The sequence below is a fragment of the Perissodus microlepis genome, chromosome 10, assembly GCF_051167445.1.
Source record: "Perissodus microlepis isolate ML-2025 ecotype Zambia chromosome 10, ASM5116744v1, whole genome shotgun sequence".
Lineage (NCBI taxonomy): Eukaryota > Metazoa > Chordata > Actinopteri > Cichliformes > Cichlidae > Perissodus > Perissodus microlepis.
This window is the reverse complement of record NC_140470.1, coordinates 13369286-13393815: the sequence shown is the minus strand read 5'-3', so window position 1 is coordinate 13393815 and position 24530 is coordinate 13369286. Positions and strand designations below refer to the sequence as shown.

At 39.6% G+C, this 24530-nt stretch overlaps 1 protein-coding gene across 1 annotated transcript in view; it reads right to left on the bottom strand.

Annotated features, from left to right (window-relative positions):
• Window positions 1–2322: 2322 nt before the first annotated feature.
• lrch2 (leucine-rich repeats and calponin homology (CH) domain containing 2) overlaps window positions 2323–24530 on the bottom strand; it is a 36594-nt gene continuing 14386 nt past the window's right edge. The window contains exons 11-21 of the mRNA XM_084942212.1: window positions 23891–23995; window positions 23124–23192; window positions 22791–22853; window positions 21588–21636; window positions 21283–21423; window positions 18000–18050; window positions 17849–17912; window positions 14207–14319; window positions 9141–9278; window positions 8897–8974; window positions 2323–8501 (exon numbers count right to left, since the gene is read on the bottom strand). Of these exons, the coding sequence (XP_084798338.1) occupies window positions 8382–8501; window positions 8897–8974; window positions 9141–9278; window positions 14207–14319; window positions 17849–17912; window positions 18000–18050; window positions 21283–21423; window positions 21588–21636; window positions 22791–22853; window positions 23124–23192; window positions 23891–23995 (991 nt within the window). The 3' untranslated portion in view covers window positions 2323–8381. The remainder of the gene's footprint in view (window positions 8502–8896; window positions 8975–9140; window positions 9279–14206; window positions 14320–17848; window positions 17913–17999; window positions 18051–21282; window positions 21424–21587; window positions 21637–22790; window positions 22854–23123; window positions 23193–23890; window positions 23996–24530) is intronic.

Sequence of the window (24530 nt, the reverse complement as noted above, 5' to 3'; positions counted from 1 at the left end):
TCGGGAATTCCTGCCAAATTCATCCCTGTTTTCCAGGGAAAAACACATGCAGTAACACATTAGTTTCTGCATGTATGTGCCTGTGTTTCAACTGTAAAAAAAATCTTACTAAATTCTAGATAAAAGGACCTAACGTGGCTTTGCAGTACAAAGTTCAAAAGTACAAATCTATGTCCCAACGTGTCTGTGTTTCTGTGGAATTACACTTCCACACATTATTTCCAATAAACAGCACAGCTTTAAAACTTAAAAACATCAGGATGCTGCAGAAAAATCTTACTTAAAGCAGAATGCAGTAATTTAAACCCCTGTTACACTGCAATGTGACTGTGGGCATAAATATTATTTAAGGCCATACAATTATTTCTGGTTTATATTATCATTTAAAGACTAGCATATTGACTCAGAAACAGTCCTGGAACACTGTAACTGAATTTGATCCTCAAACGCAAGCCACTGTCATGCAAAGAAAGAAAAGGTCTAGCAACACTGGCGCCAACGCCAGGCTTGAGTTCATTTAAGAGGGACCGAGGCAAGGAGGAAACCATTGTGTGGTTTGACAAATAAAAAAACAACAAAAGTTAAAGTTATGGAGGGCATGCTTTCCAGGCTAAAGAAAAAAAGATATAATGTGACATATAAATGCATGGTTTAAAAGCTTCCATAAAGGTATGCAGGCACCATTAACATGGAATAAAGTATATACACATGTTGGAATGGGTAGTGCCACACAGACAACATTGTTTTTGAGGATTCTACAGCAACAGCAGCACGACTCTATAGTGAATGAAACCGGAGTGCTACTCAGAAACACGTAGTGCATTATGCACTGGGAAAATATAACAAAGTAAACCCACAGCTGCTGAGAAGTTGATAAGAAACAAGGACAAATGGGAAACATTTTTGCTTTCACAACTACAGCAACTGACCTAATTTTCGTAATCACTTAAAATGTTGTTAAAGAACAGCAATTTGACATAAGTGCAAGTGTGTCTCTGACCGATTCTTATACATTTCTCCCAAACCAACATCTCTCAGATTGAACACTTGATATTTTGTCTTTTTAACATTGTTAATTAAATATGAGCGTATAAATGATTTGCAACCTGTTGCATACTGCCTTCATGTTAATTTTAGGCAAAGCCCAAACTATTTTTTAGCAATTGAGCTCAATGTTAACTTATTGTGTTTGTAGCTTTTCCCATTCCTCCTATGGTAGTGTCTACTGTTCTTGTTTCACTTGCAGTTAAATAACTTTTGGTTATATCCTGTTGTACTTTGAAAATGTCATTCTACAGTCAATCCTCTGTGTATATATAGTCCTTCCCAACCCTTTGTCCATATCCTGGCATCTGTTTTCCCTTTCGTGCGTAGTTTGGGGTTTTCCACCTTTTTGTTACGTAATATTGGATTTGGTTATCAGATTATTTGGTATTCCATTTAGCCTCAGTGTCTGCGTTTGGCTCCTACGTCAATTCAGTTTTATTTATATATATATACATATATATATATATATATATATATATATATATATATATATATATATATATATATATATATATATATATATATATATATATATACATATATATGTGTGTGTGTGTGTGTGTGTGTGTGCACACAGAGCATCAAAGCACCTTTTAAAATAAAAAAAAAACAGGAAGTCAAATCCAACAAAACCACATTCAGGGAGGGTTAGCAGCCGTTTGGGGGTGATGTTATGGGCACAGGACAAAGGAGAGACATATATGCTGCAACCAACAGTCACCTCAAAACGCTTTACACTGGAGATTAAAGACAGTGCAGTACTTGGGAGAAATCCCAAATAATTAGTAGACACCCTTATGAACAAACAAGGTTGAAAAATCCTTTTAAAAGGCATCTGGTGTGACTGATTGTGTGTGAGAGGAAAGAGAACAGAAGATGAGATAAAAGATAGACTGATACAACGATAGCAGAGAGAGATAAAACACAGGCTAAGGCAGAAAGAAGAAAAAACTTTAATCACATGCTCCACTTGTAAACACGTGCGGAGTGATAAGAGCGTGTGGAGAAGAGTCACTCAGTTCATCACATCAAGTCCCACAGCAGCCAGAACTTATAGTGACACACCTGATCCAGCCCTAACAATAAGCTTTACCAAGGTTTGGTTAAATCACGTCAAAGACTTGGGCAACTAATCTGAAGAAACCGGTTCTATAATTGAAATTAATTACTGCTGATGCAAGCTGGCCCAGATAACATTACTTGAGTGTACATAAAGCAATGTGCTCTACTGGTGAGTGAATGAAAGGAAAACAATGAAGACAGCACAGACTGAGCTCCAAAGAATTTCACTTTATTTTTAGATTCAGCATGTTCGCTATAAGAAAACCTTGGAATTTACACAGATGATATGTACACAGGTTTAGCTTCAGTGATTTTGTAGTCTTGCATGCGTCAGACCAGTTTTAAATACAAAAAAAAAAAAACAGATTATGTACATGAATTGTGAATTCTCTCGGCAGTGTAGCATTTAGACATAACTCACTATTTCACTGTTTTCTCCTAACGAGACGACACTTGTGAGACGTTAAATCATGGCGAGCATAACCAATTAAACCAATAACAGATACTTAGGCACGGCAATGGATTTATCACATACAAAATTACAAAATAAAAATCAGCACCACTGTCTTTTCGTGTATGCATATGAATTCTACATATTGCAGATGGTTCAGTAAGTATGCAGCACAGGGACTTTCCCATTATTCCAAAACATCCTGTACATTGCCGTTCTATAGAAACACAATAACCTGCCCCCAGGCCTATAAGAAACATAAAAAAAAAAGAAAAAAAAAAACAGCGGATGGATCAGTTGCTGAGGTAACACAATGTTCACTAATGATGAGAGACATTCATCAAGCAATAGTTACAGAAAGAGACATTTTCACACTTCCAAACAGTGCAAAAAAGATCACGTTCACCTTTGTTAAACGCCTGCCTCTGAACACTATTCATATATGTTAAGAGGAATCAGTCCCTACAATTATTTCGTCCAGTCCATGCTTGCCCTGAAGAAATCCCTGCTAAAGTAATGGAGATTAGAGTCCTTAAGGTAGGGCCAAGCTAAAGGGCTGGAGGGATCGTGCACTTCTTTCTCTAATCTTATGTTGCAATGTCCTCTTTGTGTTCTTTACTCCTCTAACAAAAAGATACTGAACGATAAAGTGGAAATTTCACAAGAAAACTCGTATGTTGTTAGCCCACCGAAGCCTTATCTTTGGTTGAACTTGAGAAACTGTCAGAACAAGGATTACTTCATGGGCAGTACAAACAGGGGCGCAGATTACAACACACAGATTTACTTTCAAGACTTTTAAATAAGGATTTACTAACAACCGCTAAACATACAATGTCACAGAACTGAATTCAGTCAAAATTAAAATCCATACACTGGGTACAGATGGGGGGTTTTAAGCTCCCGTCAAATGTCAGAAAATATCACGTCTCTTTTGCAAATACCGAGATGTAAATATGCTTTGCAGAAACACTTCGATGACAAGATGAATGAAAATGTAATGTACCATGTCTTTGCAGGGGCGCGAGCGGTGCGGTGATGACATAAGTATATTGCAGAAAGAGATAACAGAGGTCAAGCTGCTGCTCTTCCTTGCTTTCTACAACAACTTACAGAAGTTACACGCATCGTTAGAGTCCAACACCAGTTCAATTCAGCCTAAATCTGTACCACTTAAAACACCACTGAGGTTTTGTGTCCAATTGGATTTATATTAAAGTATTATTTACTTGAATTGCAGCCCTTAGGAAATGAGACACACCTGTTAATACAATATGCGTTACTATGGATATTAGAAATAGAAAAATACACAAGGGATAAGGCCTGCCTTGTGCTAATCTTGAGGACAAAGAACTCTGAGGGTGTGTGAGGGGTTGTTTTTTCAACTGGATTTATATGAAAGTGGCTTTTTCCACAAGGTGTGGTGAAAATTTAATTTGCAATTACTGAATATTTTATGACTTGTAGATGCACATATATTCCTGCCTTAGCAGTGTCTCACGTGGTTTAACCTCTTTTCCCCACAGGAGAGAAAATTATCCTCTGTTTATATTCCTTCACCTGTATGAGTCACTATTATCTGAAGATCTCAGTCGAATCCCATGGAAACCACATCAGTAACCGGATAATAATGATTAAAGCCACAAAACATTGTCTATGCGGTGAGATATTCAACACACTATGTGTCCCAGTCCCAGGCAGTCTTCACGAGTGACAAAATCATGAAAATGTATTCTAGTTTGTTTACAAAATTCTATTTTTCCTTTCACTTTTCACACAAAGGACCTCAAATCTGAGAGCAACTGCATTATTTAAAACAACAGAATATGTGCAGCAATTTAAAAGACAGAGATGAGGCAACACATTCTTAGCTAAAGTTCTGCACCATTGTTAATATTTGTAACAGTATCTATAGGTAAGGTAACTTCAGGTATCAAGTTATTCTTATTGTTTAAAGATAAGAAGTTAGAAAGCTACCATCAGATATACCCAAAAAGCTCCTGTCAGGCTACCACAGTGTAATATTATTATTTTATGTATTATTTTTCAGATGTTACATTTGATTGTGTTTCAGAATAAAGGATTCTGCACGGCAATACATTTGGTGAATGCATACAGTAGATACTTTAAAAGAGAGCTCACTGACTGCTGCTTGCTTTGCTTGTTAACTAGAGCCCTGCAGGAAAAAGAACAACTACCACATTCCAAATGACACACCAGGAAACATCACCCAGTGACCAACAGTACAGTCATTCATAAAGACTCAAAGTTATCTGCATAAGTAAAATGTGCGACCTGAGATTCTGTGATGGTTTATGCATATTTTACACTCAAGGTCTGATAAACTGGAAGCTTAATTTTTATCTGTGTGATATCTGTTCTCTGGAACATGACGCCATAGCATCAATGGGGGGGGGGGGGGGAATACAGGCTATTCAGAGGAAGCAGAGGTTCTCATGAACACCATTCAAATTCAGACACTGGGGTTATTAACGTGAGGTGAAAAGCAGTAACATGGAAACCAAGAATTTGGCACGCACGCTCGTATCCTGGAATCAAACCAGAAGTGCAAGTCTCTATACTTCCTTTCATGAAGTTTGACCACTGCATCTGAGCAAATTCTCCACAAGTAAGATGGCCAATCGGAGATGCGGCTCATCAGCATAGAAGCTGTTTAAGTTAACAACAACATAAATTATCCTGTATAGAGAAGTTAACCTACAAGTGAACAAATAAATAAATAAAGCTATCCCTCCTCTGAGGCACAGTAGTTCTACATGTCCTACTCCAGTCTCAAATGTTTTTTCACATTAGTTTTTAGCCTTTGGCTCGTTAAGCTAGTAAAGCTAAGGCTCGCCAAAAAAGGACGGGTTTGTGATCCGCCACATATTCACCAGACATCACTCTGCTCTAACCACCCTGTCAACTTGTTTCTGTGGTAAAAAGAGAGACCTTGTTAAAACACGACACTGCCATAGCTGCGCTATCAAAGACTTCTCTGTCAGAAGTAATTTAACTGGTGTCATATCAGCATGCAAATTCAGAAGCAATTAGCCTTCAGTGAAGTCTGTGGCTGTTGGCTGCATGAAAGCTATTGTGTGAGAATGGTGTGAACTAGGTCATCATACTTTGTTTCTAATGGCTGCGAGTGAAGAAACCCGGAGTTAGTGAAGTCAGTTACCGATCATTAACCAAGTTTTCTCTTTGTTTGTTCTGTCAGATTAGGGAACTGCGTATCCTGGCCCTATGAAGTGGTTAGGGATGTCGCGTTAGCCCATATTTAGTAGATCTTGTAGTCTTTTGCCAGTAATCTATTTAGTGCAAATCCAATCATTAACCTCACTTTAGGTTTTAATTAAAACTGTGTTTTAAACACAGAGTGTATACACAGTCATTGTAAAATGACAGTACAACCCCTGTGTTGTACTAAGGTTTTGCACATTAGGACAAAATATATTAAATCTGTCCATCGCAGGTCTTAAAATGAGGTAAGCACATCTGGAGATGAACAACAACAGATAACATGATACACCATATCATTATTTATTTAACAAAAAGTAAGCCTTAATGTAGACGAAGTGAGTGAAAAACTAAGTCCTTGCTTTTTATTCCTAAGTTCCTCTATAAAAGCAGATGCTTTGACAGTTTTCTGGTCTGGAGCACTCAGGTATGAACTGGTTCAATGCCAGGGAGACATCAACAAAGTGACAACAACTTTATGCCGCACATAAAGTTTGTTTAGAAGGCTTGCCAGAGGAAGCCCTCTGCTTTTAAAAGACCATGGCAGACAGCTTAGGTTTGCAAAGTTACATGTGTGCAACCCACAAGACTTCTTGAACGATGCCCTTTGAACAGATGAGACTAAAGTGGACCACATTTGGCAAAAAGCAAATAAGATAAGATAAGATTAACTCAAACGTCTCATACCTTAAACTGTTAAAAAGCACGGTGGAAGAGGAGTGATGACTTGGGCTTGTTTTGTTTGTATACCAAAGTACTCTAGAGTCAATTAGGTGAGGTCACCTGTCTGACAGCTAAAGCTTGGCCAAAACCGGGTCATGCAACAGTAAGTGAATCTACAACAGAAATCCCAGACCTCAACCTGACTGAAATCCTGTGGCGTGTAAAGAAGAGTGGGCCAGAATTCCAAAGTGCCTCTGCACTCTGGCGTCTTTTTTGTCATGTGTTAATGTGTCCTTAGGGTTATTTAAGTTTTATACCTGAAAAAAACTATACTTTTAAAATTACATCCTGGTATCATCCTGCTAACCATAGAAATGATAGATGATGAACTTCTTTTTAGCCATGGCTGCAAATCATGGTCTGAGAAATAAGGTTAAAAAATGTGTTTATATAAAAATAAAGAAAATTATTCTTCAGATCTCTTGATTAGTTTATGGTTTCAATTTCTGGTTTGTGTTTTGTCTGTTTTTGTCGTGTGTTTTCTCATGTGGCAGTGAACTGAACTCTCAGATCCACCATATGGAACAGATTAGTGCCAAAGTTAAAAGCTTTTAGTCATTTTCCATCTGCTGGAAAACATGAGATTAACATCTTCAGTTGCATGTGGGCAGGTAGTGAGGACAGAGACACACAAATCAAAAATGTACACAGTTAAAACAAGTAAATAAATAGATAAATAATAGAATTTCCCTGAAATAAAGTGTATTAGAAACCACACTAAACAGGATGGCTTAGTGGGAAAATAAGACCATACCGTGCGTGGGAAGTTTGTAAGGGCACCCTGAACCATTTTCGGATCCAGGCACCCATCAGTCAGCCGTTCACAAACAATATTCACATAGAATATAAACAATACAGCAGATCTGTGCTGCTAATTTCACATAAATGGCAAGCATTAACTGGAAACAGCTGGAAGCAAAGTATCAAAAGCTTCAGAAAAGGTAAAATCGAGAATGGCCTAGAGTTTAAAAAAAAAAAACACGGTGAAAAAATGCTACAGTACAAAACAAGATATCATGCTTTTGGCAAAAGCCAAGTTCGTATTATCACAGTGGTCAAATGTCAAGTCCCCTGGTGCATGCAGATGTGATTTATGGTTGAAAGGTGTTGAAACTGCACCAGAAAAACAGGCGGAAAGTCCTCTGTCTGCATGATAATAACATTAAATTCATTCCTAGATTACACCGGCTTTCAAAAAGCACTGTCTAAATGCATTACAAAAACAAAACAATTGATGAATCAGGCTTAGCTGCTCAAAACAGGATATCATCCTTGCATGCCTGATGAAGACTGTGTAAAACCATGAAAAAAAATCAAGAAAAAATTCACTGAGAAAATAAATTTAACAAGTAAGAAGAGCAACTCAAGGGTAAGTACCCAATAAGGTCCCTCAGTACAGGCAGCCTAGTCCTTTCCAGTGAAAGAGTGAGTTATGTGTCTGTCATTTCCTCACTTCCACTTGGTCAGTGCTGACACTCGCAGACTCGGTGACTAGAAAGAAGGACACACAAGCCTTTAATGTCTTAGATTCACCGTCGTGTGTGCCTCTTCTGCAAGTTTTAGCTCAGCACCTTAGAAAACACGCATCCAGGATGACCCCAGTAATAGGAACAGCATAAGAGTGAAAATGTGATGGAAAAGAGGTAAGTGGTAGCTGACATCATATGAAGAGACAGAAGCATTTAGACATCTTGTCTCCTGTTTCAGTCAAGCAAAAGTCGACTCCAAAAGACCCATGGGGCCACTGTGTCCTCGCCCCACTGGGCTCTCTGGTCCCTGGTAATGAGGAAGAAGGTTTGGGCTTGGTAGAGAGGTGATCCTGCACTCGTGCAGGTCCGATGCAAAACTGAGGCTCGTGTCAAACAGTCGAGAGCTGCGTGGGCTTAGACGTGGGGAGATCCAGCAGAGCCTGCACAGTCACACCCACTTTCACTAGGCCACGTTCTTCTAGGATGTGATGCGGCAGGCACAGCTTGTCCTGAGTCAACAGAGAGATGTCTTTTTGTTAATTTTTCTCAGAGAAAAATAAAAAAAGTGGGGTTTTCAGACAGTATTTAACCGTTAAAAGCTTTTCTGACAGGTAGATTTGACCAGAGACAAATAGAACATATTTGTCTTTCATTATTTATGACAGCAATTCTTCATCTGGAGAAGGATCAAGGATAAAGGCAAAAACCAGACCAGTGAGTATGCATGATATAACTTGCAGAAACTGTATGGAACTTGTGCTTCAGAGCCCAACGGTGGATATCACCATGGAAGGTAATAAATCTTCACAGAATATATTGCAAAATAAATACAGGTTAAGTGGTGTTTGAAGTGAAGCGTGTATGAAATACCTGAATGAAAGTGTTAAATGGTTAATGTTAGTACCTGTGGGACACCCAGCTTCTTACAGGCATCCAAGAAGTTTTCCACGTTTCTCCGGCATTTGGCCATGCTAAGCTTTGGCTGGAAGCCCAAATATCAATCATTTTAGTTAATTAAACTCACAGCGGAACAAAATCCACATAGCTAAGCAGACAAAAATTTTATAACCAATAAATTCATGAGAATTTCTAACTCTTGGCATTAACAATTAAAAAAAAGACTCATTTTGAAGATGGGGTGTTCTCACCACTGCAGGAGATGGTACATGGATGCTGGCAACAGACCGAGGACAGATATGATTAGCTAAATGGCAAAGGACAACTCCGTCCATTAGAGCTGCTCCAACATCATCCGGAAGCAACACCTTGAGCCTGGACTCAATGTTCTGCAAACACACACACACAAAACGCACTAATGTCACTGTCGTCGACATTTGGAGTAGAAAAGGTGTTTAATTTATTAACATTGAATCAATTACTCACAGCGGGTTCTCCATCCTCTCGCTTTCATTTCATTCTGTTATTTTTAATTACTGTATTTAGCCAAACAGCTTCTTTGGACCAAAGGTTCACGAGAGTGTAATCAGTTAATGATCTGAGGTAAGTGCCTGGGTGTGTACCACACGCAGCTTAATGAAAGTTAAGCAACTCTGAAAGATCATATTAAATCCTCCTTTTAATAATTGCTATCTACTAAGCTATATTATCTTTGCTTCCAGTACACCTGAGCATGTGCGTTCTGATAATCACCAGCTATTAGCTCACTCCCTGTTAATCAGATGATCTGCAGAGTGTTATTTATGTCTTTATTAAATATCTCCCACATAACCAAATTGTTTGTTTTTGTATGAATGGGTGGGTTAGTACTGCTGCCAGAGAAGAGAGTTGGACAAAATCCAACAAATACTTCTTGGTATTCTTGGTTTATCTATTTGCTGTGAGTCAGGAGAGACAGAAGAATTAGATACTTGCCTCAGGTGGGAAATCAGAAGGAAAGTTACTGTTTATCATCGCAATATATCCAAAGCAGTTGAAGAAACTGGTACTGATGTTGATTATGTTAAAAGGAATGTTATTGAAGTCAATTGTCTACCATTGAATGTTTTTGTGCATGCTTTCGAACGTGTTTTTGATTTCCCATGAAGTTCATGAATAAGGCACTGTTCTGCTCCTGTGGTGTGACGCTTTGCTTTCTGTAACTTTTCTGAAGTCCATCTGTTTCCGTTTGACCTTTTGCTTGGCCTGGAAAGCATTTCTAACCAGCGATGACAATGATTATGTTTTTAGAAATGAAAGTTCTCTTGGCTGCCCAAACAGTGAACTGCTCTGTCCACAGTCTAATTTAAGCTTTCACCCCAAAACGGACAAGCACACCCTGAAATGTCACTTCAGTCAGAGAAGAAGAAGCCACTTGTATGGGTTGAATCCAGCCGTGGAAACTGTTTCTTTCACTTATACAGGCGTCTCCATTAGGACAAATGACCACCTGGCTTAATTTTCAAATATTAGAATTTAAATACTTCCCTTATAACCAAACACGGAAGCTCATACCCAACACCAACATGTACATCCAAGGGAAATAATAAAATAAAGACAGGCTGTGTACTCTGTACTAGACTGTTAGGTAAGATCACGAACCGTTGCCAGAAAACAGGATTCTAACCGCATTACAAAGCAACTCTGGACAAGATTCAAGAACAAAACCTGAATTATTTATTGATCCATAACCTGGATCTGATTGTCTCAGACTCCAAGACCGCCTACAAACACACGTTTCAACCACCCTGAAGGAGTAAACGGCACTTTGACAAAGACACTTCTGGTGAATCAAACACACTATTTGTTTATTGATACATTTCAGGGCTGAGGCAGAAGCTGAAAAATTAAAAGAAAAAAAAAGAGCACTTTCTTAGGTCAATCAGAAATTAATTAAAAGTACATTTCTGATTAGACTCTATGTGTTTATTATAATTTTCCCAGTAGTTTAGATCTATATGTGTAAATTGTGTATGAGCTCCCATCAATTAGGTGGAAGGTGTGACACTGCTCTATAAAATTATCCAAAGCTCTTCCATGTGTGGAAAAATGCCATCACTCCTGCTTAACAGACCACTGCCTGAGTTCAGAAGGCTCTCGCCTCAGATTAATCAGCCCTTCCCTACCATGGCTACATTGCTACAGCACGCAAAAACACTTCCAGTAACCTTCAGCTGTTATCAAAAAATTCCACCCACTGCAAAAATCCCAGTCAATTTTAAAATACCAACCAAGTTAGCAATTGCTGTCAGGTGGCTTTCTTCTTCTCTGTTTAATGTTCCCACTTATTCAAGTCATTTCATCTGCCTTCAATTTTTTATTCTCATCATCTGATCATTAACGAACAGGTCAAATCTATCGTAGCTCGCTTCCTGAGGCTACTTTGCTTTCGCAACTTTTCTTGGAAACGAGGTGAGAATCCTCTCGCTGACAACATCTTTAAAAAGAGGTTCACCTCAATGCTATGATGGCCTAACACCCAGTAGAGCCAGGCATGGGAACACTCTGAGTCTAAAGAGTGCTTTTTTTCTCAAGGTAATGTCTGTTCTTTTTCCAGAACGCAAAGTGTCACCTACGCCTACTTTGTTACGGACTTTCATCTCAGTTTTGGAACACCCTTTCACTTTGTGCCCTTGTTCATTTTTTTTCTCCTTTTGTAAAGATGTTTTGGCAGGTTTGACAAAGAGTTCTTTTGTCTCGGGCAAACCTTATTGGGCAAAATGGTATGTAAGCGTCAGGTATTGTATAAAACATCTGTCAGTGTGTGATGCTATCACAAGTATGCTGTGCACGCCTTGAATTTATAGCGCTTAGTTTACCGGCCTGTATTTCTGTGACAAGTGATGACAGGTTGTTTTCTTCCCCACTGTCATCTCATCACCTCATGAACCTGGCCTGATTAAGAAAATGAAAGCATTATTTTTCTTTAGCCTCTCCTGTAGAGACTTTGCATCTCTAATGCTTTTCATTAGAATTAGACTAGCCAGTCATTTTGATGTGTTTTGCTCTCTTCTAATGTTTATTATCATGCAAACGACACTGCACGCTTCGCATATTTTAGGTGTGTCTGACATTCTCCGACATGCTGACTGTTGGTTACACCTCTGGTTCTGTACAGATGGTTTGCAAGCAAATACGTTACTTCACTTTAGCACCATGGGACGCAGCAGGTTGCACGGGTATGTGTGCAACTACTAAACCACAATGTTAACCTGATCATTCGCTTTCCCCTGATACTTTCTTTGTCCCTTTCTTGCAGGGCTGCTTGAAAATGGCAAAAATGACAGTTTGGACTTTCATTCCAATTCAGCTGACAAAAGTAAATAGGCAAACACATGCCACAGCTTGGCACTGAATGCCTAGTTAGCTGCAAGGATTCTCTGAGCTACATGTGAGTTGTACCTCTTGAGGTTTGTGCAGAATCTCTGAGCATTGCTCAGTGTGACCTTGGGACCTTGTCCCATCATGTGTTAGCATGCCCGAATACTCCAGGCGAGAAGAATGCCAAAACGTTGACTTTTATTGAGGTGCTCACATTTGGTGATGATGAATTAATCAAGTGCATTTGGTTAGCAGAACCCAGCTGCTGCACACCTTCTTAATTCCTGTGGGAACAGTAAGAGTGTACTTACAAAGCCAGTTCGGAAAAATTGGAGACACTGTATAAAACGTAAATCAAAAGATAATGCAATGATTTGCAGATCTCATAAACCTGTATTTTGTTCACAATGGAAGAAAAATATCAAACATTTAAATTGAGGCCCTTTACTATTTTATGAAAGATATTTTTTATTGAAGATTTAGAGCAGGGGTCCTCAACTCCAGGCCGGTGTCCTGCAGGTTTTAGATCTCACCCTGGGTCAACACACCTGAATCACATGATTAGTTCATTACCAGGCCTCTGGAAAACTGCAAGACATGTTGAGGAGGTAATTTAGCCATTTGAATCAGCTGTGTTGGATCACAGACACATTTGAAAACTGCAGGACACCAGCCCTCGAGGCCTGGAGTTGGGGACCCCTGATTTAGAGAATCTGGAGACATTTTTTTGCGCAGGCCAAAAGTCTGTACTGGATGTTGTTGATCTACGTGCCCTCTGGTGGCACTCCATTTAAAACAGGCATGATTCTCTCATGGAAATCACTGCAGGGGCTCACGAATGCTTTCTAAAATTAACATCTGTGAACACAGTTTGCCATGCCACATCCACAAATGCAGGTTAAAGCTCTATTATGCAAAGAACCAAAGGTCATTGGTTGAGGCAAAGTGGAGTAAATGTTCCGTGGTCGCACAAATCAACATTAGAAATTCTTTTCGGAAAACATGGATGCCACATTTTGTGGATGAAACAGGAGAGGTATGATGTGGGATTTTATTAGTGTTCAGTTAAGAAAACCTGCATCTCTGATGACAGCTTACACTTTTGGAAAGGCACCATCAGTGCTGAAAGATATATACAGGCTTTAGAGCAACATACGCTCACTTCCAGATAACATATTTTTCTTTTTTTTTTAACTCGCATATTTCAACAAGACAGTGCCAAATCACATACTGCATCTATTACAGTCTGGGTGCTGAGTTGGCCTGCCTGGAGTCCAGCATTTGATGACCCAGGACTGTTGAGCAGCTTGAGTCTACTATTAGATAAGAACAGGAAAACATTCCCCTCCCAAAAGTCCTGCTGTTAAAAGAAGAAGAGCGGATGCTGCACAATGACAAACATGGCTCTGTCCCAACTTTGTTGAGATGTGTTGCTCCCATTTAATTCAAAATGACCATTTTTTTCTTCTTAAAATGATGTCGTGTCGCAGTTTAAACATTGTTTAACTGTCGTTTTCTGTGTTCTGTTGTGAATAAAATATGGATTTATGAGTTTTGCAAATCACTGCATTCTGTTTTTATTTAAATTTCACACATCCTCCCAACTATGTTGGAATTAGTAAGTTGTAGGTCCAGCTAGGCATGCCCAGCCCACCCTGATTCCTAAATTATTTTCATAAGCAAAAACAAAAGTGTTTCAGCCCTCCACACCCATCCCTCCGTCGCTATAGCCCCAGCATAAATAGATGAGTCAATTTAGACTCAGTGTGTTTCTTAATTCCTTGGAAACCAAGTGAAGTCATGATGAATCTGTATTCCTAAGCAGGAAGGCTGGATAAGAAGCAATTGTCTAGCTCGAATGAGTAAACACTGAAACAAAAGCAGGATCTATTGAGCTTTGGCCTCTGTATGACTCCATAACTCGTACAAGGCATAAATAAGCTGCAAGGCATCTGACCTGTCGTAACAGTCCTATCTGCTCCATTTCCTCTCTCAAGTGCTCCATCTTCCTTCTCATCGTGAAGCTCGGGTCTGTAGAGCTGATCTCCTGATGGCTTCCTCTGGTGAAGGCTAAAATTACAGATGGGGGTAACAATCCAAAGAACACACAAAGGAAATAAGAAGAACAGACAAAAAAGTATTTAGTACATCACAGTCGCTCAGTTCAATTTCAGGCCACCTGCTCGATTTCAGTCTGACAGTAGAAATGCAAAGTTAATGTGAAACTCTATCAAATAATATGAGCTCTTACTGTATAAGACCAAATCCCAACAATGTCCAAGGAACAAATCTGTGCTGTGTGTTACCTGGAATTAGGTGTGGCTGTGATACAATCTAAATCTGTATTTACAGTAGGAAGCGTACAGTGTGCTTGTGCATGTCTTCCTTTATTTCAAGTCATCCCATCCCTTTGGGTTTACGAGACACAGTCTGGCTGATTTAGTTTCATTTCCTAGTCAGTGAAAGTCTTCTTTACTTTTATCAAAGAGTCTCTGTAGGTTCTCAGTCATCCAAGATATTGTTGTTATAGTCTAAGGAGCGTGGGAAGAAAGAAAGGCGAGAGGTGAAACGTCTTCAAGAAACTTAAAGACGTCCAGTCGCTTTCTTTCCAACCTCCTTAGACTTTTATAAAAGAGCTTTTATAAAAATCGGAGCCAATTCAAAGAATATCACCATATGCCAGGTAACATATAACAGGTAAATTTAAAAAAAAAAAAAACACTCCAAATAAGGCAGACAGAATTTTTTGCATTTAAATACAAAATGCAGTTTTTATATGATGATTTTGTAAATTAATGAAAACAAAGCTATCCAAAGCTACCTGACGCCCTTGTTAAATCATGAATTAACTGCGACTGCTCAAATTTTTTACAAAGCTAATTTCAGTGGAGAAAACTTGGAACAGTGGTGAAGTTTGCCAGGAGTGTGCCAGCGGACCAAAATTACTCCAAGAGCACATCGTAGACTCATCCAGGAGGTCACGAAAGACCCGAGAGTCTTTCAGAGTTCATGATCCAACAATAACAAAAAGACTGGGCAAAATTCCTCCACAGTGATGGCAAGTTCTCATAAATGTTTGATTTCAATTCTTACTGCTATGGATGGGGCAACCCTGGACAAAGAACCATGCAGACTTGGATAGCTTGTTTCCCCTTAATTAATAAAATCATCGTTTAAAACATGCATTTTGTATCAACTCAGATTATCTTTATCTAATATTAAAATGTGCTGATGTTCTAAAACATTTAACTGTGACAAATATGTCAAAATACTTTTTCATGATACTCTGATCGGTGTTAAAGTTTGTATTTTGTTAGTAGTTAATTTGCAAACCATATATAGGCTAAAAAAAAGTATAACACTTTATGGATTAAACTACCCAAAAATGCCTGCATATTTTAAATGAAATGATTTTAAATGAAACAGCCAACATGTGACTAAAGTGCAGACTTTCAGCTTTATCAAAAATGTTACATCAACTATTTAGGAAGTAGAGATATTTGATATTTTGACATATTCCAGTTTTCAGAAGCTCAAAATGGACTGGACGATAGTCTGTTCATTGCCAAAAGAGGCCTCTTCCCTCGCTACACCATGACAAATTATGTAAATAAAACAATAGAAGAGTTTTGTCTTGGGGCCACTGTTGCAAAAGCACTGTCTCCTTTCATTCTCAGCCTCACAGAAGCTGTGTTAATAATCCAGCAACAAATTCTAATAAGTGGTTTAGGGAAGAGCAAACATCAAAAGTTAACACTTAGCAAATGTGGCAAGCGACCAAGAGTTTCAATTATCTTGGGTAAAAATCTCTCAGGGTCACATACGAAAAGTCGTTTTCTCCTCTTCAATTTGAGAAGAACTGTCAGCCGACCAACCTTTAACAGAGTCTAAGCAACTATGCAAGATCTGTCACTCAGAAACATCCTGGGGCTTAAAAGAGACAAATAACGTCTTTGAACGTTGTAAAAATATGCTAAAGACGCAGGAGGTACAGCAACAGTAAAGCCTCCAAGACAGAACCTTGTAGTACACCATAATCAAGAAAAGTCGAAGACGACCTGAAGTTAAAAGCAGCCGAAAAGAAAGGAATCGATCAGACAGATACGAGGCAGAAACCGCTCCAAGGCAGAACCTGAGACACACACTGAGTATCCCAGTCAAGTAAAATGTGACGGTCAGAGGTCAAGCAACACCAGCAGAGCATTCTGCTTCATCACTATGCATCAAAGCTCATTGGAGACTTTTGTCCAAAACAGTTATGAGCAGCTTAGCCATAACCTTTAAGCCTTTTAAATTTTTTAAAGACCTTTGCACAAGGCATTAGTACAACTTGGGCTTTCATGGTCACTTCTAATGTATTCCTTCGATGCACTTTATTTTGTAAAAATTTGGGCTCTTTATTTTTTATTAGAATTCCAATCCATCCATCCATCCATTCGCTTCCGCATATCCTTTTCAGGGTCGCGGGGGGCGCTGGAGCCTATCCCAGCTGTCATGGGGCGAGAGGCGGGGTTAGAATTCCAATAACTTTCTTAATTTTACTGATCAGTGTAAACCGCTGCGATTATTTTTGCTGTGCACTGGATAATAATAAAACTTCTTCTTCAATATGAGGCCCAAACAGACACTGATGCAACTGAAGGAGGCTTCGGGAGACAAACAAAAGGTTGTTCTTAAAAAGAAAGACTTGTTAAGCCAGTTGAATTAAAGATGAAAGTCTGCACTTCAATCACATCTTGATCGTGTGACTTAAAATCGCCAGTGTACAGATGCAAGATTACAAAAATTGCGAACAGATTGTGGACATGCATTACAAAACGCTCAGCTGGCACTGCAGTCTACGCAAGGCAAGGATTAGCTCTTTGAGATTTATAGTCAGAGAGAACATGCAGTCAGGAGGTTGTCACATTAATCCTTATTGAAAACTGGCAGACGTGATTTTTCCCCGACACTGTTTGTTTGGTTTTTTTGCTTTTGTTTTTTTTCGGTAGGCTAATTCACGATTTATTATCCTCCTGTCAAAGTAAAACAAGTTTTATTTGTACATCCAGGAAGATTTTATGACTGTATCCAAAAGCTGGTTATGGGGGTGCAGACCAGCAGTTCTTTAGAAAACCCTCCCTAATTCTCGTGAAAGAATGATGAGACTCCACCTTAAAAAAAGTGACTCGGTGTGAAAACAAGGCATTCTTAACATTGTCATTTCAACACATATAGGCATCGACGATGTTTTCCGCGGTAACACATCCTTTAGACAGAGTAGCTTATTTTACCTATGATGTCTTTAGAAGGGTTTTTTTAGTAAGTAAACACTATTGTTTTGTTTTTTGCTCAATAAAATTGTAACATATGAGAGAGATCTTTTTTCATATCCATACAACATGTAAAATGTAACGTACTTATATCATTTCAGCAGTTTGTTTTTTATTATCTTTTCAAATCGACGGGAAGGATGGGTTCTAACCGTCTGATTGACTTTATTTTTGTTACTATTTTTATGCCCAAGAAAGCCCCGAGACAATCATTCCAGTGAAAAGGAAAAGCACTGAGCAAAACGATTCAGACAGTGTCATTTAAAGAACAAGGACGTCTGTGTTACCTGATCTTGGCTTAAGTCCAAACACTGTCAGAGTAGTGCTGAAATCAGTGTTGCGCAAACCCTCCTGAGGATAAAACATTCACATCCAATTCAGAATGGGACGCAACATTAACACTTACACGATCTTTTAAGATAACATTTTCATACCCACCTCAGAGTCAACGTTGCCACTCGAGTTTTTGCGAGCACTCTGACATTTGTACTGTCAACAAAAGAGATAATTAGATCTTTGTTTCATGCTAATTGTTCATCTCCTGTTCTATTTATGGAAGCAAACCTGGTGTTACATGTTTGTTATTCATTTATCTAAACAGTGACACGCTTATTAAAAGAGTGATCGGCACATGTTTATACATTAAGTGGCTAGTGTGCCTCTAAATCCCACAAAAATAATGGGGCGAGTATCTTGCCCGTGGATACTGTGCTATGCAGACTGAAGGCTGGAACAGCCAGGGATCAAACCGCCAACACGGCCATTAGTAGATGACCTGCACTATTATGCAGGTCATCTACTATTTTTGTCCCTCTATTCTAAACCCACGCAAAAATAAAAATAAAAATTGCAAGTGCAAATGTTGCATTTTGGGGAGAAAATTATTTTGAGTGAAGAAAAGTTTAATTTAAGCCAACAAAATCCATTGCTGCATACAAGAAATGTATTTCAGTGTTTGCTATTATCCATATGCACACACAATAACAGCCCCTCTCGCTCAGTTGTTGGGATTTGTTCTTGCTCAGATCTCTACTCTGTCTGCTGACAGACACCTGCGGACCAGTTCTCAACATTTCTGCACCCTGCGCGCTCACCTCTTTCTGTACACCCTTATAAGTGTGCCACAAAACCAACCAATCACAGACTTTGATGCAAAAATTCTGATTGGCTGTTAGGGTCTCCAATCAGCTCGCTAGCTACTGCATTCCGGAAACACGGTCCAGAATGTAGCTAAACCCATTTTCGGTTACTATGTTTAATTATTTTATTTTAAAATATATTATTTTTCAAGACCATTATGGTTTTAATCTAGTTTAAACCAAACCACTCCACTGGATTTAGCTACATTCTGGACAGTGTTTCCGGAATGCAGTAGCTAGCGAGCTATTGGTGACCAAAACAGCCATGAGAATTTTTTGCATCCAAGTCTGTGATTGGTTGGTTTTGTGGCACACTTCTAAGCAGGGGTGCACATAAGTGGTCCGCATAAAAGAGGCGCACCAGATAAGAAGTTGTATTGTTTGCGTACATAAGATTTTCTGGAGGAGGACATGCATTTGTTTAGAACTCTTAAAGACGTCGAAGAAGCAAGCTCCTTTAAGGAATTACTTTGGTGTTCCTCCACCTCCAAAGAAATGTCAGGAGTCCAAACCGCAAAAGAAGCGCGTATTCTCGGAAAAGTGGTTGCAGGAGGTGAGCTGGATTCAAACAAATGATGAACGCACAGAGATGTGGTGCAGAATATGCCGTGAAAATCCCACTCTAGCGGACAAAAACAGTGCCTTTTATATGTACGCAAATGCGCGTTGCAACTTCTTATCTGGTGCGTGTCTTTTATTTTGACAGCGAATGCGCACCTGCGGACCACCTATGTGCACCCCTGCTTATAAGGGTGTACAGAAAGAGGTGAGCGCGCAGGGTGCAGAAATGTTGAGAACAGGTCCGCAGGTGTCTGTTAGCAGACAGAGTAGAGATCTGAGCAAGAACAAATCCCAACAACTGAGCGAGAGGGGTTTTTATTGTGTGTGCATATGGATAATAGCAAACACTGAAATACATTTCTTGCAGGCAGCAATGGATTTTGTTGGCTCAAATTAAACTTTTCTTCTCTTAAAATAATTTTCACTCAGAATAGAAGCCTTTGACTTCTGTGTTCACAATCAGTGCGACTCTAATCATTCTGATAAAGTCATGCATTATTGCACATTTGGAGATGACTATCACAGAAAATCAGATAGAACATGCAATTCTGTCTGATAGCACAATGTATTCTGCAAGTTAGGGCTGTGCCATATGACCAAAATCTCATATCCCGTTATAAGAATTCTATCGTCCGATAACAATATAAATCACAAAAATGTAACATTTTCTGTAAATTATGTGAATCTCGGGCAGCTCGACTTGCGGGAAGTGTTTCCAGCTGCGCATCATGTAGCTGGAGTCCAGTGTTTTAATAGATGCATGAAACTATACATTTTTAGACATAAGTTGTAAAGGCCGCTGTTTTCTTTGTGAGTATTTATTACACGGCGTGCTGCGGGGAAAAGCCTGTTCTAACGTTTGAGTCTAAGGTTTATTTTTTAGCACCTGGCGGCTCTTTTTAAATTCTCATCCGTAAATAATCTGCTCTTTCACGTGATTCAGTTTATTTTGAAAAGTCTCAACAGGATCTTGAGCTTTATTGTGAAAGGTTTATGTGGAACATAAACAAGTGGACACGCGATACTGTTACCGTCGCTGTTGCTAACCACAAGGCATAAAAACAGGCGCTTGTCCGTCTGTAGTGTAATTATATTAAATATAAAAGAAAGAGAGAACTTTAAGAAATTAATATAGCCACTACAGTGACCATCAAAACGATGAAAAAATATTGCCGTAAACAGTTTATTTTGCGACACCACGAAACAAACGATAGCATAAAAAGAAGGATGGACGTTTTTATATCGTCATCCGATATATATCGTTATATCGAACAGCCCTGCTGCAAGTAGATGCAATCTAGAACAGCGGTCCCCAACCCCCGGGCCACGGACCGGTACCGGTCCGTGAGTCATTTGGTACCGGGCCGCGAGAGTGAGACTCGGGTGTGAAATGTATGGTTTTCAGGGTTTTTATCGGTTTTTAGCGTTATTTTGTTATCGTTTTTTCGTTAACTCTGTTTTCCTGGGTCTTTTCACGTGTGTTATGAATAAATCTTATTTTTTTCGGTACCGGTACTAGTTTTATTTTGTTGTATTTATCCGCGACACCGACAATATTTTCACGGACGGCCGGTCCGTGAAAATATTGTCGGGCACAAACCGGTCCGTGGCGCAAAAAAGGTTGGGGACCGCTGATCTAGAAAGTCCCTGGCCCATCTGGGAGCGATAGACATTGTTTTTGCTTTCCAGCAGTCTCCAGAAATCCAAGCCAAGATTATGTTTTGGTCTGTTGGTCGTTGTTTATGAATACGTGTGTGAATGCATGCATTTTTTGTTTCGGTCATGTAGGCACTGCATTTTGTTCTTCACGGGGACTGTTTATCACCTTCATTCATCCAAAGCCTAAAGAAACGTGATGGATTTTGTACAAGTGCAAGCACAGAGTACAAGCAGACTACATGCAAGAGAACTTCTGGTGGCAGAAATTTCGTCTCTTGTCTGTAAATTCTACACATCCAAATCCAGAATGTGTTTCAAAGACATTACTGAATATGCAGTGAGAATCTGGGAATTTGCACAACCTTCAGATAATCTTTTCGTAGATACTTGTTCCGCCTGCGGTCTTCATTCTGATTGAGGACAGGTGGGATCTCAGGCCACTTTGGCTCTGAATCAGACTGATCTGTCTTCAGACAGCCATCAAAGGAGCAGGAGGAAGAGGGCTGTAAACACAAGCAGTTAAAATTAATCTAAAGAAAATCTCTATAAAACTCTCCGCATCTTACAGAGAAGAATGGGAGGCACAATCAAGAAAAAAAACACAAGCCTGGAAAACCGGGCGTGAATGAAACACGGTATGTTTGCTTTAAAGAAAGTAAGTTGGTACCTGTCCGCTCAGCACTGACGTTCCACTGCTTCCTTCATCTAAAGAGGCACTGATATAACAACACAATAACGTCACAAGCTTTTGTTTGACATTCAAATACCATGAAGTTATGTTTTTGGGAATACATGCCACTGACAAAGAGATTAGGGTCAACAAATATTTGGAGACAGGGAGACAAACTGTGCATGACTCACACCACCAGTCACGTTTTGGAAAAGTTGATGCGTTCTAGAACAAATCTGGCTGTTTTGTGTTACTCAAAAACAAATGTGTGTGCAAGACTCCTGTATATCTCACAGCTAAGTGTTACTGGAGAACACCACCGAGCTGCCCTGTGATTAACTTGAACAACACTTTGGAAGCTAGTAAATCACGTCTGCTGCAGTTTACTGGCCCCGGACATGTTGAGTTCAGCTTGAAAAATGTGAGAAGCAGCTGCCCATAAAGTGGCACGGTCTGACTTTGAGTACAGTTTGGGTGAAGACCCGTGAGGTGATCTTTGTGTGCAAGTTTCACTAAATCCTAAGCAACACTGTTGATTAGTGATTAGTGATTAGTGCTCCCCATTAGTGAGGAGTAGTGATTCTTGTGGACGCTGCCCAGACTGAGGACTCTATCGCTTAAGCTGCCAGATAAGACAAGAAGTCATAAAGATTTAAATGCAACAACACACAATTTTAAAATAAGCTAAATAATTTAAATTTTAAAGAAATCAGTAGCGCAGGAGTAAAGCAGGTAACCCTGGGAGCAATCCAAAAATGGAATAAATAATGAAGCTTTAAAAATACATTTAAAAAAAAATTAAAAGTAAGGTCACAATAAGTCTTTGAATGATAATGCCAGAAAAAGGAGGTGGGTTTAGATTGAAAGATTTTAGCGCTTTCAGATTCTCTCAGGGACACCAGCAGAAAATTCCATCAGCAGTCCATACAAGCTAAAGGTTTCCTCCCCAAATGGCAGATTGGCACACAAGGAACGAGAGGGCACACTGCTTCGCACGCTTGTAAGCATGTGAAACGTACTGGAGTGACACCATGAAGTACTTTAAAAACAAGCAGAGAGGATTTAAGAATCAACACAAACTGACAGGTGCAGGGGTGGGTATTAATGTGCTTTCTTAGCAAACGTGAGTTATTTTATCGACAAAAGTTACATCTCTCTAGTTTTCTTTGGAAGCTGAAGACGCACTAGCACAGAACTCACCTGCGAGCGGTCTGAGGTGTGAGTCTCGGTTTGCTGCCGGAGCTTCCAGAGTGACTGAGGAATCTGCAGACGCACACATACGGCAAACAGGCGAACACAAGAACTGTTCAAAGAGGCTGAGATTACATTGCACATGCAGTGCATGAAATATTTTTTGACCATGTCACAAAAAAACCCCAAAACCTCAGTACACTGAGTCACCAAACACTGAGTCACAGGAAGTGAGTGCAAAGAATCAAAAATAGCTGCTACTTTATTCTCGTAAGACGCCTGTATGTATGAAATGAATTTGAAAAAGCAAACTGTAAACCATGACAACAAAAATCGCTCTACCTGTGTGCCCGGCCGGTCACTCTCCTCCTGTGAATTAGACTTTCGGCTCTGCAAATTAAGGACCGTCGTCTAAGAAGCCACGCAAACAAACAGTAGGCAAGTCGGGGGAACAGGAGAAGATCAGGAAATGGCAAAAGTGGAGAAGAAAAAGTCAGGTATAGCTGATATGGGTCTGACTTGCAAAGACAAAAGCGGTAAAGTGCAGTAGGTAGTGATGTAGCGTAAAAGATTGGGCAGGAATGCTGACGCAGTGGATTTGTTCAATGAGTAAACCAAACTGTCCAGTTCACGGGAAATGTAGACTTCGATGCCTGTCTGTTTGCTCTGTCAAACCACTTACAGGACTATTACTTAAAATTTCTATACAGCAGGGCATGTATTAGTCACGGCACATTTTTTATGACTACTTAGCAAAACGCTGGCATCAAACTGATGAAGCTTAGGCAGTAATGCTGCTTTGTTTTAAAAGTCACGCTCAACGACTTTGGAAAGTTTTTAAAACATCTGTGTTTCTTTTAAAAGCTTATGATGTAAGCCTACTTTGTAACGCTTTCCTATACAGAAAATTGTTAGAAAGGAATAGATTAATGAGACCTTTAAGCGGATTTAATAATGCTGTTGGTATTATAGGCTTGCAGGGAGAAATCGCTGTTAGGCTAACTGCAGAAAGATGTTACATGAACAACACGGATTTAAGCAGCTAAGCAAACGCTGATGTACCACACAGCTACTGTTATGTTACGAGAGTAGACGTGAGGGCCACACACCTGTTCTGCTGCTCCTGCTGCAGAAGCTGGACAGCAATCTTCCTCAGATCAAGCACTTCCTTCAGCTCATCGTCCTCTTCCTCAGCTAGCTGCTCCTTATCAGAACTGGGAAAGGTGAGGAACAAAATTACTATCAAGTGATTAATTAGAGATATATCTAGGTGTGGGCACACATCCATTTATTTGCTTCATCTTATCCAATTCAGCTTATCCCAGCTGCCACAGGGCAAAGTTTGCCCCCCCCCCCCAAGACTGGTCATCAGTGTGTCGCAGGGCCAGCACATTTACAGACACGTGTGGAATCCCTAGTTAACCTATTATGTTTGTCTTTGGTTTCAGGCTGAGACATGCAGATGATTAAAGGGGGAAAGCTGCTGGCACCACTCAGCATCGAAGTCGCTGATTAATGTGAACTTCAATGCAATTCGGTAGAAAGCCATCATTCACAAGTGATGACAGTCTTTTACATTTTGCAGTGACTCATCAAACTGTGTCATTACCTAACGTGTCATTTCCAAAGAGATCTCCTTGGTAGTACATGCACAAAAAAAAAAAAATACAAAATGTCTTTTTGTGTGTGCTAAACCGGCACTTGGCAAAACTCTGCCAAACCAAACACCAGTGTGGCCGCCACTTGCGA